The 17,728-nt window shown below is 31.8% G+C and overlaps 1 protein-coding gene across 2 annotated transcripts; it reads left to right on the plus strand.

Annotated features, from left to right (window-relative positions):
- Window positions 1-9,729: 9,729 nt before the first annotated feature.
- LOC146950644 (uncharacterized) lies at window positions 9,730-13,765 on the plus strand. Of its 2 annotated transcripts, XM_085746589.1 has the most exons (5): window positions 9,730-9,931; window positions 10,033-10,107; window positions 10,235-11,388; window positions 11,857-12,315; window positions 13,299-13,765. In XM_085746589.1, the coding sequence occupies exons 3-5, from the start codon at window positions 10,242-10,244 to the stop codon at window positions 13,412-13,414; spliced, it is 1,722 nt and encodes a 573-aa protein (XP_085602715.1). In that variant the 5' UTR covers window positions 9,730-9,931; window positions 10,033-10,107; window positions 10,235-10,241; the 3' UTR covers window positions 13,415-13,765. The 2 variants fall into 2 exon arrangements, with proteins under 2 accessions (XP_085602715.1, XP_085602714.1); XM_085746588.1 differs by lacking the exon at window positions 10,033-10,107.
- The last annotated feature ends 3,963 nt before the right edge of the window (window positions 13,766-17,728 follow it).

Genomic DNA, 17,728 nt, shown 5'->3' on the forward strand with positions numbered 1-17,728 from the left:
AAATTGAAATTGAAATTGTACAACATGGTCCACCCTTTGCTTTGAAATTAAGATACAGAAATGCTATTACCTTTTCCTGAAAAAAGAACAACATTGGCTGAGAAATGAAGGTGTACCACATCCGACAAGGTTAAATATGACCGAGACAAGGGTAGTAAAATTGTTCTATATAGACACGGGGCAGAAAACACTGTTCCAAAAATTACACCGTAAAAGGAAAAGAATCACCAGAGAGAGAAGAAGCTTTTAAATCATTGAAACTAAAAAGTGAGAGGAAATAAAGTAATGTTTTTTTTTATAAAAATGAGATTAAGTTACAGTCAATTTTACTTGTATAGAAGTATTTATTAAATAAATCCTGACATGGTTAATTTCTTCCCTTAAGCCTATCTTTGCTTCAAGTACGGTAGTTTTTCTTTTACCTCTTATTTATTTTAATCATGGACCAAATATATAACTTTTTTTTTTTTATTCACATATATAACATATTTTTCTTTAACTATTGAATATGACTTTTACGAGTTGAGCGAAATATGTTGTCACCATCACCAATTTGATTAGTTTCTTTTTTAAGTATAATTTTATTTAGCTCTTCTTTTAATAATTATTTTTGAGAGACACACACTTTTTTATTTTACAAAGTTGCAAAATTTTCATAAAAGGGCGCCAAAGTGAAGAAAAATAACAAGACCCAGAAAATTTTTTTTTTTTTTGAACAAACAAAAATGATATATATTAACAACGGTGATTTACCCCGCACAAGGCGTGCAAGAGGTAATCACGAAAGAGTATGTACAAACAGGTGCTAAAAAGAGCAAAGCACAACCAAGAGAACAGAACAACTAAAGAAATTACAAGCATAAGTGGCCGCCCATACAGAGAAGCGGTTTATTCCACCAATCATTATAGCTATAAATAAATGAAGCCTGATTCGCTTGCAGCCATAAAAAGGATGTCAACTTAACCTTTTCTATGAGAATGGAGGGAATAGATACCTTATTGTTGAACACACGATCATTCCTTTCCTTCCAAATAATCCAAACAGAAGTCACCCAAATAACTTTAAGAAACAAATGTGTAGATCTAGGCAATCCCGGCATATTAATAAATTGGAAAAAGTGTTGTTGAATATCGCCTGGAGTAACCGAGGAAATACCCAACCAAAGCCAAACATGAGACCATAGAGACCCAAAAACATCGCAATCCAAGAATAGATGTGTTGCCGATTCAATTCTCCCACAACCGGACACGCACACCGCCTCATTGTGAGAAAGAACATTCCGCCGCACCAAATTATCCTTCGTTGAAAGTCTGTTGCGAAGAAGTCTCCAAAGGAACGCAGACACCTTGGATGGGATCTGTTTAAGCCAAATGTCTATAACCTGAGCCCTACCCGCCAATTCACCTGAAGATGTGAGAAAGCGGTAAGCCCCGTGCACCGAATATCCGTGAATGGGATCTAAAAGCCACCTCCAAGTATCCTGTACCGTGTCCTGTAAAACAACATTCAAAAGTAACAAGGAGCACTCCCTCACACTCTCCTCCTCCCACGCCAACAACCGCCTACGCCACAACAACTCCCTCCCCTCAACCGCCCCTAACATCCTCCTCATCATCTCCACTGAACAATCTTTATAAACTGACAAGTCAAAAATGCGGGGAAATTTTAATTTTAAATATATATATATATATATATATATATATATATATATATATATATATATATATATATATATATATATATATATATATATATATATATATATAACTGAAGCATTGACGGATATTTCGAGATAGAAAAATGTAAAATTCGTCTCTAACTCTATCGTTGAATGTTAAAGATAAAAAAATATGATGATTAATTTTATTTTGTTGTCTCTAATTTTCGTGCTAATTCAATTTTATCTAATATAATTATTATGAAGACTTCTTGTTTACCATAAGAAGAAGTTGATATAAATATACATAAACCAATATTTAATCAAAATTTAAAATTTTGTGCAAAATATCAAAATTTAAATTATTAAAAAACCATCTTCTATAAGTATAAATAAAGGGGATAAATTCTTGCTCCACTACCGCTAATCTTGAGGATATATGGGTTTAGCGGAACTTCTCTGACCACGTTTGCACAATTATCAATATAAATGGCAGTTGTCTTGATAATTTAGTCAAAGTTGGATTTGGAGGTTTACTATGACATTATTTTTGGTCTTGAATTTCAAGTTTTTTAGGTTAGAAGACGCAATTGATATTCATGTGATTGAGCTTCATGCTATTTTATTTATCGGGGACTTCTATTGGGTAGGGTTTTGCACTACCAAGATGTTATTTGTTATACATATTCCTTCCACTTTGTCAATATTCTAAAGGGTTCAACTCCCATATACCACAAATACGCCAATTTAATTCAAGACCTTAAGGATCTCCTTAGTCTTGAACGGTCCACTTCCATCACACATACTCTCCACAAAGGCGCCAATTGTGTTAACTTATTAGTAAAACTTGGAGTTTCTTCAACCTTTGATTTGTTGATTCACACTTCCCCTCCCCCAGACTTATGAGACTTTCCCTTTGATTATTCTGCCGAAGCTTGGTTTGGTAGATTACAGCTTTCTTTTCAATCTACTTGCTTTTTTTTCTCTTTGATCCTTTAGTTTGTAAAAAAAAAAACGATCGAGTTATGATATTTTGACAACCAAATTGTCAATCACCATCTAAATATACTATTCCATCTGTTTTTTTTATATATAATTTTTTTCTTGCCTCGATTTGCATGCTAGGCTATGAATTCACTGTTTGTAGATTTGGTGTGCACATTGACAATTATTTTAGGTTGTCAAAATATCATAACTCAAAAAATAAAGATATTTTAATAAAAAATAAATAAATGTCTTGATATATCAAACCCCCCTAAAAAAATGTTTGGATATTTTAATGTGATAATTATTTTGAAATAGAGAGAAAATGCGAATGTGACATTTTTTTAAGCGAAGGAGGTATTGCTTGAATGAACAATGCATGCCAACTTTGGTCTTGCAGGGTATACATACATTTGAAATTAACGTTTTGTCCCATCTTAATTTGAGTGAGGTCACTGCTTAGACCATCAAGGCAACATCTTTAGTCTGATATTTTTTTTTGTTGGGATATTGTTGTGATAAATGAAAATGGATCCCCACTCACCTTCCCATCTCTATCTGTCAACATCCATGAAGTTTGTATGCATATCATAATAATAGGATGATACAGACTATATTCTAACTTGACCACATATGCATTAGCACGATATAGTTAAGGTCGATTCATTAAGTCCAACTTTCCATTTATATTTAATTGATGTGAAATGTGATGTGAAACTAATTTGTAACCAAAAAAAAAAATTATGAAACTAATTTTAAGTTGCTTATAAACATCCCTCAAAAAAAAAAAAAGTTGCTTATAAACTTGTCATCGAAGATGTTTAAGAACATTTTACAAGAAGGATCTCAGGAGTATAAGCACCTTTATTAAAGTTATTGGGATTATATAAATTTTTTGATGATTTTATTTGAATGTACAACATTAATTAATATTTTGATAAAATTACATTTTTAATCCTTTAACTTAATTTCAGATAAAAGTCTTTTATTTATTTTTTTCATTGCTTTTTGTCCTTTTGATTCATTTGTATATAAATTTTCAAACTTCAAATTCATTGTTTTCTTTTCTTATGATCTCTCAATCTTCAAATATATGGTCTTTCATCTATGTTTTCTCATGAATCTTAGATTTGAAGCTGAAAAATCTATATGCAAATGGGTTGAATTGACAAAATTACAATAAAAAAATAAATGATCAAACTGTGTATGAAATTTAAGTTAAGAGATTAAAAATGTAATTTTTCTTATCATTTTCGTTAGTATAAGAATTGAAACAAAAACCTCCTTTTTTTGGTTTTGATTTTTCAGTAACCTTCTTATTATTCAAACTTTATGCAACTTCCTCCAAACTACCAAGCGATCACCTAGTCACTCAAAACTCAAATCATAGAATATAAAGAGTTGACATGTTAATTAATATAATATAATAAATATTATCTCTAAATATAATCTATAAAAGAGGTACTAATTAACATTAACGATTACATTGGTTTAAGAGAAACTCAACTGAGATATGTTAATGCAATGTTTTGCGTTCTAGTGGAAGTAATCTTAGTTTAGACATTGTTGAACATTCTTACAATTAAGATTTAAATTTTGATTTCTCATATGTAAGTCTAATCTCATCCGTTAGACTCAGTCTCTATTGGTCGAGTTTTTTGAAGGAAAAATTTTGCGATCGAAAGGAAATATTTCATTAATTAGCTAAGTTTTCCAATTAAAATTAATCATTGGTAAAATTAATGAATATTCTGCACCTATAACAAAATTGGTATAATATAAAATAAAATAGAACGTATGTAACAAAATACTCGCAGTTTATGGCATTAATGTATGAAATTAGATAATTGCGTAATACATTATTTGTTGGAAAACAAGAGGGTGCAAAACGGGATTTCTACTTGGTAATGATCTTGTTTGAGTTCTCCTTTGCTGTTGAAGGAATAATCTTTAGATTCGACCTGCAATAGTTGAGAAAGGTGTTATACATATATGCTTGAAGGACCACAAAAAAGTTTGGCTACCAAAGAACCAATTGAAAAAGTTACGATGCGTCTTTAATCCTTCCTCCAATGTGCATTTTCCCTTGTTTCTAGTTTCTTCTACTTTCTACACCTAAGAATGTGAATGATCAATTATAAAAAACGAGAGTAACATTGTTTTCAAGAAACTCAAAGGTTAGACAGTAAAGATAATGAATGAAAAGAATACTTTCTCAAATGATCATGTGTCGCTGGAATCCATAGCGTTGATGACGCCCGATGGTGAGCATGCACGTAAAACACTTCTATGCTCAAGTTAGTATCGTAATTAAGATGAGTTTGAAATTTGAATGATCAAGAATGAAACATATCTTAAGTGATAATGATTTGAGGTTCATATGTACCTGAAGAAAGTCTTGGGACAAAAAAATTCACACCAGAACAAATATGATACAAAATGATTTGATTAACAAATTTAAAAACGTTGATTAGAATGAATGGGAAATCTAGTTAATCTTAAATAAAATAAGTCATATTATTTGCTACTTTGTTGTTTATTATTAAATTAGGATAAAATAAATTTAAGAAAGTATGGCTGATGTTTTTGCTATAATAAACTCATGACATTCTATTATAACAACACAATCTTTGAACATGACCAAACTTGGAGGACAAGGCATAGAAATAATAATTTTACAAGTGAGTGGGCCACTGTATGGAAGCAAATTCAGAAGCATCAATCTTGGAGTTGGACTCATAATACTATGAAAATAATCCAAAACATAGAGCAAATTTGAAAGAATTTTGCTCTTTCGGTCTCTAGGGTAGCACTTAGCTGACAATATGACATAGCTTTTAGTGACATTGTTTTTATTTATTTCTTAATCAATCATTCTCTCTCCTCTAAATAATTTATTTTAATCATTAATCCATCATTCTCTCTCATCTAAATGAACTAATGTCACCCAAAAGCTATGTCACCAGGTGAACATGCAAACACAGCGCATACCTAGTCTAAAAAGTATTCATAACACCATGCAAACATTTAACCGTTTACTACCAAAAAAAAAAAAAAACATAAACCAAAAACACTAAAATATTATCAATTTAAGAGAAAAAACGTAACATTTTAAACATAAAATTTCAATGGTAAGAGATTATGAAAACTTACTTGTTATTGGAGTGGTGTGTGATTTGAATTTGAGAAAAATTTGATGTTTGTTGATTTGAGAGAGTTTTAGAGATTGATATTTGTGTTTTGAATGTAATGGGAGAAATGAGGGTTACCGCCGCTGGTAGCGAGCGGTAGTTAATTGCCGGTGGGGGCGTTAAATTAATTTCTGGGTGTTAATGAGCAAAAATACATGTGAGATGAACAATTTTCCAAAAATAATGTGATGATATTCTAGCCTGATGGCCCATTTGAGGTAACCTAATACGCCCAAAGTACTTTCTACTTTCCACCCATACACCTATATCCCCACCCCTACCTCCAAATTTGCAAATGATATTTAAAGTAAAAAATTCTTATAATTTGCCAGGTTTTTTTAATTCCGAATTTTAGAAAAATCTGGAAATCATCCCGATTTTTTTAAATTAATACTTCAACTGAAAAACTCTAAAAGTTATTAATTTTAATATTTCGGATTTCTTTTAAAATAATTTCTAAAAAAATTAAATTTAATACTTTGAATTAAAAGAAAATCTAGAAATTTAATAACATACCCTATATATATTTTTTTCTTTAAAAAAACATACCATATATATGCAAGGTCAGAGGTTCGAACCCCGGACACCACCAAAAAAAAATTGAGAGACCTCATTTTGTTTATTCAATCAGTGTTGCCATCTTTAATTCTTACCGTGCATTTTTGTTTTAGAAAATATGTATTTGATACTGATTCAAAACTACGATGATTATTTAAGCATTGAAGTGTATGTTTTATTCGATTTAAGTACCAGAATGTTATAACTTTTTGAATGTTCAAGCACCACAAACACCCTAACAATGTATAGCTTCTACTTCCCTTTCTTTTTAGTGTTTTCCAAACACACAATTGGTCAATTCAATTTTCAAAATAAAAACTTAGTCAATCAATTCATTTATGACATTCCTGTAAGTGATTTTGGAAAAATAAAAAAAAAGAAAAAAGAAAAATGTAAAGTGCATTCCATATGTTAATTCTTTCTACCATTGAATATAATAATAATAATGAAAAAAAATACACGCTATGGCTATGCCCAAGTTTTGGCCAAATAGTTTTGGCTCCTTCCATTACCCGCCAATATTTCAGTTTCAGTATTTTATTTACCTCCAAATTTTCCTACCTCATTGTCCCATTTTTGTATTCAAGCTTTTCCATTTTTGTTGAAAATTCTGAAAAAAAATTCACTCCCTCCTTCTGTTTCATTCTTCCCTCTCAAACACACCAAAAAGTAAATATATTTTCACATCAACGATGCTTAAATACCCCATTTCACAACACCATAATTCATCTCAAATTCAATTCCTCTTTCTTTTCTCTGAAAATCTCATTGTGTTCCTGAGACTCTTATCACCTTCTTCAACAATGAAGATCCCAACAGTGTCCATTGGAAACAACAAAGAAAACATTCCTCCAGTTTATACCAAAGGGGAAAATAAGAAGAAGAATTCAATTTCTGCCATGGCCTCATCTTTCAAGAAGAATACTAGTAAAAGAAAGATGAAGAGGGTCCCTTTTGCTGATATCACCAATCTGTTCGAGAATTCTTCCGCATTAACAATGACCCGAGAAGAAAATGCTCTTCCTTCTGCGTCGGTTCATCTCCGTTTGAATCTTCGGAGGACATTGAGGATTGGTTTCAGATAGTTTGGTGCATAGGATTCATTTTAGCTTTGTTTTATTGTTCTGTTGCACTTTTTTTTTTTTTTTTTTTTTATCATGTAAACCTGTTATACAGTTTATATAGAAAATGGGAATAATTAAAATGAAATACAGTGTTTGGAAGTTTTATAGTGAAATTCAAGACATTGTGTTTTACAGTTTTATTGATTGATTTATGGTGGTGCTCTTTTGAATCTTGAACCTTGATGGTGTGGCTCTCTGTTAATTTTATTAAGTACTTTCTGTTACAATTAATGCTAAACGTTTGATATCTAACTGATTTTTAACACTTCCTCTCAAACTAAGGGATATATTGAAATGAGAATTTAAAAGACTATTTTAGCTAAAAAGATTCTTGAAGATTTTTTAAGACTTTGTAGGATTGTCTTGACTTTTAAGACTTTTTTTAATCATAATTTTTCAGTTTGAATTTTAATGGATTCGAAACACTTTCTTTTAAGATTTCAGAGTACTTTACTGATTTTTAAGATTAAAAAGAGCTCTATATTTTTGGCAAAAAAAAGAGGAGCAAATGAAAAAAGTTAATAAATTAATTCTAAGATTTCAATAAATCATTTGTCTACAAAACCTAATTCAATTTGCAAAAATATGTCAAAATTAATAGGTCGAACATCATGATCTGAGTTTGAACTTTAATTCCATCATTTATGTGAGTTTTTTTATGACTATTATCATTTCTTCTATCTATAATTTTTTTTTTTATAAACACTTCAAAAAAATTTGATTGATTGGATTTCTTTTATTACAATGCATGAATTATGAATTTATAGCAAAAACTATGTCCATTAGTCAAACAATGTGGCCTATATAGGCCTTTTGCAATACTGCATGGATCTCCCTTGCTTAGGATCACGGTGCCCCACATTTGGATATGGTTTTGGTATCAAAATTTAAAATTTAAGATACTTTTACCCCGTGTAATTTAAGCGAAATTTGGTTTACTCTTTACCATATCATCAATTTTGTATAGTCAAAATTCATGAAGGTCGAAAATCAAACAATCTTCAAATTAAAAGATTGGAATCAATTTTTTTTATAGGGGTGTAAACAAGCAACCACTAATATAATAGGGGTAAACATATATTAACCCGTTTTAAAACGATAATTTTAAAACCATATAATACCTCTAAAAAAACGTAGTCACTATAATCCCTTAGTGTATCAAAATTTTAAAATAGTATCTGATTGTACACTGTGTTAATCAGAATTTACATTAAAATGTTATGTTAATATTGTCAGACCATACTAATGCCTCAATATACTTACTTATTGTCACACTGGTCCTTGTAAATATGAGAAATGATATTTGAACATCCATTTGAGGACAATTTTTGTGACAACTTTATCTCTCATGCTCACATTATTTTTTATTTTATCTCTCTATTGCTATGGTTTCAGTGCAAATATATACATTTTCTTTGTAAATTATGGTTGTAAAATAAGTTGTCAACCAAATTGGTTGTTCAAATAACACTCCTCTATAAATATTTACTTGTTTTCATTCGATCATTATGTGAAAAGTGTTAATGTTAACAATGAGATACTATTTTAACGACATGAACTATTTTGACTAGAAATGCACAATCAAAAACTATTTTGAAATTTCAATACATTAAGAGATTATTATGATTACTTGTTACACGTTTAAAGATCAAAATAACTATTTGTTCGTTCTATGATTATAATTTTTGATGGCCCTAGTTTTTTTAGCGAGAGAAACTCCATCTTCTCTCTAAGTTCTCTTACTCCTTCACTCATCAAGGATGAGTGATTTTAGATTATTTTTTTACTTTTTCTTTTTGTGTTTTTTTTTGTGATTTCGTCGTCTGAGTGTGACATCATGTTGTTCGTCGTCTTGTGCGATGTTGTTTGATTTCGCGTCTTGTTGTGGCGTTGTTTCAGTCGATTACATATTTGATAAATTATTTGGGCATCAATGTTGCATATCTAGAAGAATGAGTATTCCGATGACTTAAATTTTATCATATCATTTGTAGACAGTTTTCCGTTGTATCTATTAACTTAGGTGTTGTGAGTTTGTTCCCAAATTTACTTATTATATTTTCAAGCGATATTAAACATGTCATTGTATCCGAGGTACTCTGTCAATTTAAATGAATAAATATCATTTTTTTATCCTAAAAAAATCGTTTTTTTTTTTTTTAAACTAAAAAAACTATTTGTCCATAAAAAAGAGGGGAGGAATGAATTTGGGATACAGAAGGGTTGCAGCCAAGCGAGGAACTTCGGGAGCAAGTTATTTGGTTGAGTGGGCCCCATTCCCAAATCCGACCAAAAAGACGATATTTAACTCAAGAAGTCTCTTCTCTTCTGTTCCTCTTTCTTGTTTCAAGTTCCATTAAAATTTCAAGAATAAGAAGAGTTCCGTTTCACCTTCCATCGCAGCTTGCTTCTACGGGTAACTCTCTCTTTCCTTCCCTTACAAATCCAACAAAACATTCTCATGTCTTTTTTTTTTATTGATTCAAGTTCCTTTTCTGCGTGCATAATGCTACCCAGGTTTTCACTTTTCCTTGTTTTGTCTTATGATTCAAGCTCGAAGCTTCTGTTTTCTTGGTGTTGAATTTTAGTCATGTACTATTCAATTACTACTTGATGATGATTGATCTAGAATATTCTACAAATTTTTTATTTTTTAAAATTTTTCTTGTTTGAAGTGATCATGTGCTGATTTTTCTGTTTCATTGCTTTATGTATGTAGTTCAATAATGGGTGTTGATGAGGCTTCTCATAACAAGTTAGGGTTTTGTCGTCAAGACTCCAAATCGGACGTTAATGTCCCTTTTTCTGCAAGGTTATCATCCTCAAAGTTGAATGTGCTGAGAAAATGTAGCAGTAACTTTGATGAATCTGTTCAGAAGAGGGATACTACTACAATGTCAGCTAAGAGGTCTTTTGTTGATGATGACAAGGAATTGTACATTCCGTGTAAGAAATCAAAGGTGGCTATAGAAAGCAAACAAGGAGAAGAAGTGGAAGTGGAAGAAGAAATGGAAGAAGTGGAAGAAGAAGAAGAGGAAGTGGAAGAAGTAGAAGTGGAAGAAGAAGAAGAAGAAGAAGAAGAAGAGGAAGTGGAAGAGGAAGTAGAAGTGGAAGAAGTGGAAGAGGAAGAGGAAGTCGAAGAAGAAGAAGTGGAAGAAGAAGAAGAGGAAGTGGAAGAAGTGGAAGAAATAGAAGTGGAAGAAGAAGAAGAGGAAGTGGAAGAAGTGGAAGAAATAGAAGTGGAAGAAGAAGAAGAGGAAGTGGAAGAAGTGGAAGAAGAAGAAGAGGAAGTGGAAGAAGTAGAAGAAATAGAAGTGGAAGAAGTAGAAGTGGAAGAAGAAGAAGAAGAGGAAGTGGAAGAAGTGGAAGTAGAAGTGGAAGAAGAAGAAGAAGAGGAAGTGGAAGTGGAAGAAGAAGTAGTTGAAGTGGAAGAAGAAGAAGAGGAAGTGGAAGAAGAAGTTGAAGTGGAAGAAGAAGAAGTGGAAGAGGAAGACGAAGAGGAAAAGGAAATGGAAATGGAAATGGAAGAAGAAATAGAAGAAGAGGGGGAAGAAGATGAAGTGGAAGAAGTAGAAGAAATAAAAGTAGAAGGAGGAGAGGGAGAATTTGAAGGAGTAGAAGGAGGACAAGAAGTAATAGAAGAAAAAGAAGAGGAAAAGCATTTAGAAAGCCAAGTGAAGGAGGTTGGTACAAAAAAAGAGCATATTGAAGTGCAACAAAAGGAGCTCAAATCAAAAGAGAATCAGTTTGAAGGAGAAGTGAAGGTTGCCGAGTCAACGCATAATGAATTTGATGGAGAACTGAAGGAGATTGAGTTAAGAGAGAATCAATATAAAGCATTACTAAAATCATTTGAAGAGGAAATTAATTCAGGTAAATGATCTTCATCACCTAGTTTGTTAATATAATTTCATTTGATTGTACCTTTTACGCCCTTCTTAAGAGTTTAGGAAGCTATTAAATGCAAAATCTCTTGCATTTTATTCTTGTTGAATTGGTTTGTTAACAATATTATTCTATAGTGTAGATTGATATTATTCTAGGAGAGAATAATATCAACTATACTTTTATTCTATAGTAAAAGATTGATGAGTAGATTAGTGTAGTTTAAAGTTTCAACTATACTTTAAATACTGTTAATAAGCATATGATATGATATGATGACATTGACTGTTACTGTTAGTATCAAATGATTTCTGTCACCCAAGCATTTCAATCTAGGAGAGAATTTACATTCTTTCATATATATATATATATATAGCCACCTTGATTTAATGATGTTTCTATAAAAATTGAAGCTTAAATATATGTTAGCTAAATACGCAGTTACTTGTTACACAGATGATCAATCAACTCCTAGCATTGATGGAAGAAGTTTGCAGTTGCTCCCAAGTGACGAAACTGAAATTCTAGATAATCTGCAAGGATTATCAGATCCATCAAAAGTTGTTTTGGATATAATACAGAATCCCATTATTCAAAAGTATAAGATGGGAGACAATGCTGTAATTATTGATGAAAGAGACATTCTTCTGCTCGAACAATTAATGAGAATCTCACCACAAATCAAACCTTGTGTAAGAGAAGAAGCGATGAAGCTAGCACTTAAGTTGAAATCTTTTATAAGTGAAACTACTGAAAATTCGGTGGCGGTTCTTGGTTTTCTACTCCTTCTATCAATTTATAAATTGGCTCCTTCTTTCGATGAAGATGAAGTTTTAAAGCTTTTTGGGTTTGCTGCTCAGCACAAGATAGCTGTAAAGCTCTTTGGAATTCTGGGTTTTGCCGATAAAGCTTCTGGTATGTTAGTTTAGAAAAGTTTTGTTTTAGACACCAGCTATTATACTAATTTTCTTCTCACTTTAAATTTCAAGTGCATGTTACATCATTTGTTAATATCCTAGGGTCTGTGCATGATATATTATACATATATCCTAACATTAAGATATTAGCTGTTCGTAAAAATTTCAACTGATATGTAATTGGCTTCATACACTTGATGCTAAGGTTTTATTTTGTTTCTTCCAACAGTTCTGTCTCATTTGTTAAGAGAAATTTGGTATCTTGGAAAATGAAATAGACTTCAAGTTAATATATTATGAAGCACCGACACTCTTGGATTATGTGTGTCCCCTTGTCGGATACGCTTCTGTGTCGGCCAACTCACACAAGTACCCCGATATGTTTTCCGAAGAATTTTGAACAAAAGAAGCTTTTTAAAGTAATATAATAGTATTTCAATTAAGCCTTTGAAAAATTCTTGCATATGCATGTCTTCTCATATACAAACATTCTACAATTCAAGGATGATAATTGATGACGGGGTTAACAATCTAAAATTTGAGTATGTTATTTTTTCGTTTTTTGGTATGAGACGGACAAATGAAAGTAAAATACTAGCATATCTTGTACTATATTTTTATATGCATATTTAAACTTTCCTTCTCAATTTAGCTGTTCTATAAATGATATTTCATATTTTTTATAATTTAAATAAATTAATGTATCTGTACTATGTATTAATGTCAGTATCTTATGTTTTTAAATATTAGTTGTTTAAACATGTCTGTCTCTGCCATGCAGACTGCAGAGTCTTGGCTTCATAACTTTTAAGTCTTTATATGTATTTGTTCTATTTTTTAAACAGTCTGAGGTTGTTCTCTTTGCTTGTAAATTTTAAGATATTAGTATTCTGCCCAATCTGCTTAGTTTTGGTTAATTAGAACTGACTTGATGGCATAACTGTTAGTTTTGTCGAATTGAAACTTTAGTGTACCTTGCAGATTTTGTCCAGAAACTTATCACAAAGAAACAAAATATTGAAGCTGCTAGATTCATCCGTGCTTATATAATGCCAACAAGAACCAAACCGGCAATCTCTTGCATCCAAGAAAACTGACTTCATTGAAGTCAAGGTTTTGTTTTTTTATCTTATGCTAAGTCTATTTTATGAATCATTCCATCTTCACGCACCTGGTTGTTAGTTATAAATCAATGCGTTGAATGTGCAAATGAATTAACAGGAACCTATCTATACTGATTTATGCAATTTGTCTGTTATTGTTAGAAAGAATCAAAACTCTAGAGAAGATTCTCCAACATGGTTATCTCAACTTTGTTGGTCCCTGTTCTATCTTGTATTTGCGTCTATATATATCTCAAAGGCTTAAGTATGATATCTAGAAACGTTTTACTACAAGTGTATATTTGTGTCAGAGAAATTAAAGTGGTACTAATAGTCATTTTTCAATTGTTCCGGGTAGATTTGAATTTTGAAATCAGGTTGTGGCCTTGTGGGTACAACTCCTATCACTGTATTGACACTTCACAGACTAATTTTTAGAACATATGAGAAGAAGCATTTTGTAATTAGTATTAATGAAATACACATTTTTACATTTGATTAACTGTCTGTTTAAATAGTAAAACTGACAAAACTGTAAAATGAATTTGGCCTCAATTTGCTGTGGAACTCATTTTATTCGCCCGCCCTTACGTTATTACCTTTCTCCATTGGAGCCCCATGGGAGTGAGAGTGTATCAACCTTTAAACTACATGGCTGCTCCTTGTGTGATGAGAAAAGATAAATTAGGCCACTGTGTTCAGATCATCCTTTAGAATGAATGTGCTTAATTGCCATCACAACAACCTCCAATTAGGCCACAAAAGTTGATGAGTATCCAAACTAAACAGCTAAAGCTGCAACATAACCCGAGCCACCGTCACGAAAAATTGCATGGGAAGCTCTGTCAGGACAGGCTAGGGCAGCGCCGTTTGTGTTGCATTTCAACCAGTTGGAGGAAGGAGATTGCCAATAAAATTCTTTTGATAGTTGGATGCTTTCTAGCATGACCAATGTCAGGGAAATAATGGCATTCAAGTGAAATTTTGTTCCTCACGAATTGATACTACATGCAACACTTCCAATTTAATATATGGATATATTTCACACTTTGCATTTATGATAGTGATAAATACACTAAAACTTGAAGAAAGTAATTTGGTAAAATTTTCATCACTATATATGTGTGTGTGTGTGTGTGAATTAGTTGAATATATTCATTGTTGTGTGAGAATAATGCTTTAAAAGCGAATAATCTGCTTCTAGCAGAAGTTGCTACACTACCACAACTGCGCAACATGGTGAACGTAAGGTTGTTTTTTTTTGGTTATAGAGGCTAAAAAGAAGCGAAACAAAAGGAAAAAACAAAAACAGAAAGACAAACTAAAGCCTCAAAAAGAAAGCTCCAGAGGCATCATTTCGGAAGAGAGGCAAGAGCTCCGAAGGAGGAGAATCATGACACTTGAAAGCAATGTTCGATGAGGCACCAAGCTTAGCCATGAAATCCGCACACTAGTTACCCTCCCTAAGCGTGTGGCTGATAGAAGCTTGAGTCTGCTCGAATAACTCTTTTTTGTTTTGAATCAAACAGCATAAATATGGAACTTCAAGATGGGGCCGGTGATGATGTTGGTACATAATAAAGAATCAGAGTAGCAGATAAGGTTGACAATGCCCTTTTCATTTGCCAGAGAGAGGCCCGATATCATGGCATATAGCTCAGCATAAAGGATGTTAGAAGAGTCGTGAAGATATCCTGAAAATCCAGATAAATAAAAACCTGCATCATTTCTAAGAATTCCAATATAACCAGTTCTAGTGGGGGAGCCAAGACAACTCCCATCAACATTGAGGATGACACCAGTGTGGTTGTTTTCCATAGTATCGTTTGAAGACAACGGGTAAGAGGACTTTAAAGATTCAACCATACCAAGATGGTGAACCTAAGTTTGAATTTCAATTTGAAGAGGTAACCAAATTTAATGTTGGATATTTTGAATATGATTACTTCACGCGGAAAACCAATGGAAAATAATAGTGATAAATGCATTTTCGATCTCTCTCTAAGATCAAATTTAATTTAGTTATCCTTTACATCAATTTCTTTGCATAGTATGACATATTTCCCTGTCAATTGGTCTAAAAAATTAGCATAAAATAAGCATTTGTTTTACTTCATCATGGTTCCTAAAATCCGAAGATCCCTTCTGGTATTTTTTCTTCTCTCTATCATATTCATAGCAAATGCTTCCCTTTTCACAATCCTTAGCCTAAAGGGTCTCACCATCAACAACTATTATGAAGAAGCCAAAATTAGAGCTTCTTCAACTGCTAGAAGACATAATATCCACAGCAACAAAGTGTTCCATGTCCTCCCCAAAGGACTTCCAGTTCCATCGTCCGGCGCTTCAATGCGTGCAAACGTCCTTCAAAACTGATCACAGTGAAGATTTCATATCAGGACCATGCTCTTGACTCAAAAAGGGACCCGGTTCCTCATCAAGGTTCTAAATGCCATACCAAATTTCTATAGTTGCTTGTTTTTTGTGTAAATTCAACCATGCATATAAGATAATTAAGCTTTTTATTTTTTTTCTTTTTTTGTGGTGGTGGACGGGGTTGAACCCTGAACCTATTATGCATTGTCCATACCAATTGAACTAAGCTCACGAGGACATAAGATAATTAAGCTTGTTATTATATTATTAGTTAGTTGCAAATTCATGTTTTTTCCTTAGGATTGAGAATACTACTCCATTCCTCATTAGGATGGAGAATAATATTATAGTTTTGTGTTTTTTCATAAGATATTTTTAGTATAAATATTTTTTTTGTGACGTTTGGGGTTCGAACCCGGACCTTGCATATATTATGCATTATCTTTCCCGACTGAGCTAAGTTTACGAGAATAATTATTATACCTTCAAATTACTCCTATTTATTTCACCATCTTTCCTGCAAGAAGTGGAAAAGGATGCGATGTAATGAACTCCAATACAAATTAATGAGATAAATAATTGATGTCGTGGAAAAAGTGAGATGATGTGCCACAATAATTTCAAAAATATAAATAATTAATTCGTTTTATTTGGTAACATTTAACAAATTTAATCTACCAACTAATGAGCAATTTTTTCATTTTCATGATTTATTAGTTCTAGTTAAATGAGTCTTACACTATTAAGGGACCAAGGGAGTACCACAAGGATCTAGTGAAGTTTTTGGTGTGCAATGTTATGTGTTCGAAAGTTTTGTTGAATCCGCATGCAACTCGTAAACTACATGGGTGCTCCACTTACTTCATATTTGGGTCCAAGTATATTCACCATCAAAATCATCAAATATTACTCGTAATTTAAATGAATTCGTTTGGAGGGACACACATCCTTTGATCATAAAATTGCAAAAGGTATCAGAATAACATTTTTTGTGATGTGAGGCAATATTTTCTAAAGTTAAATCTTATACGGGTTATCTTATACTCGAGTGTACGAAGAGAGAAAACCTTTGACCTTTTATATATTACTCAAGATAATTGAGTTCAATTTAACCACGAATGATGTTTGAGACAAAATAATAAATATCGCGGATAACATATCGAAAATATTCCGGAGAAAAAAGTTAACCAACAGTTTTATTTAAGTTTATATGAGTCTGTTTAATGCGCAAGATAAGATAGAAACATAATATGATAATGAACGGAGTAAGGATATGAAAAGATAGTCACATAATATACTTTTTTTTCTATTTTTAATATTCTTTTTCCTTAATAAAAAGTCACATAATATTCTATCATGTGTTTAGTGCACACATGGTAAAAAAGATTAATTGATAGCATTATTTGGAAGATTAATTGATGGAAAATCAATCTTTCACAATCCTATCATAGCATTTTATTTTCAAACATTACATATGATTTTTCAATCAACAAGTTTTTTCAATTAACAAATTTAATTTTTTTTTCTTCGATTGTTACATAAACTTTTTCAATCATCATCAATCTTAAAACACATGGAATATGAATAAGATATGTGTTATTTGAACATCTATTTGCATAACTTATAGAACAACATAGACTTACAAAGAAAAATTAGATATTTTCACAAAAAACAAAACAATAGAGAGAGAGAGGAGAGAGAGAGAATATAATGTGAGTACGTGAGAGAAAGTTGTCACAATAGTTGGTACTACTTCGTTGTACAAATATCATTTCTCTATAACAAATAGCCGAAATATATAAAAAAAACTCTCACGAGGGTTCGAACGTCAGACCTTGCATATTTTATGCATTGTCCTTACCAACTGAGCTACGCTCACGAGGATAAATATATATGATTTAACATAATACGATATGTTTAAATCATATATAT

Source organism: Medicago sativa, chromosome 2, assembly GCF_051527215.1.
Source record: "Medicago sativa cultivar Bolivia chromosome 2, Bolivia_mono, whole genome shotgun sequence".
NCBI lineage: Eukaryota > Viridiplantae > Streptophyta > Magnoliopsida > Fabales > Fabaceae > Medicago > Medicago sativa.

What these genes read in the sequence shown, in the direction of transcription:
- LOC146950644 (XM_085746589.1), top strand. Translation starts at nt 10,242, where the DNA reads ATGGGTGTTGATGAGGCTTCTCATAACAAGTTAGGGTTTTGTCGTCAA. An exon ending in TGAAGAGGAAATTAATTCAG is followed by an intron (nt 11,389 to 11,856) that starts GTAAATGATCTT and finishes CTTGTTACACAG; the next exon opens with ATGATCAATCAACTCCTAGC. An exon ending in TTTTGCCGATAAAGCTTCTG is followed by an intron (nt 12,316 to 13,298) that starts GTATGTTAGTTT and finishes TGTACCTTGCAG; the next exon opens with ATTTTGTCCAGAAACTTATC.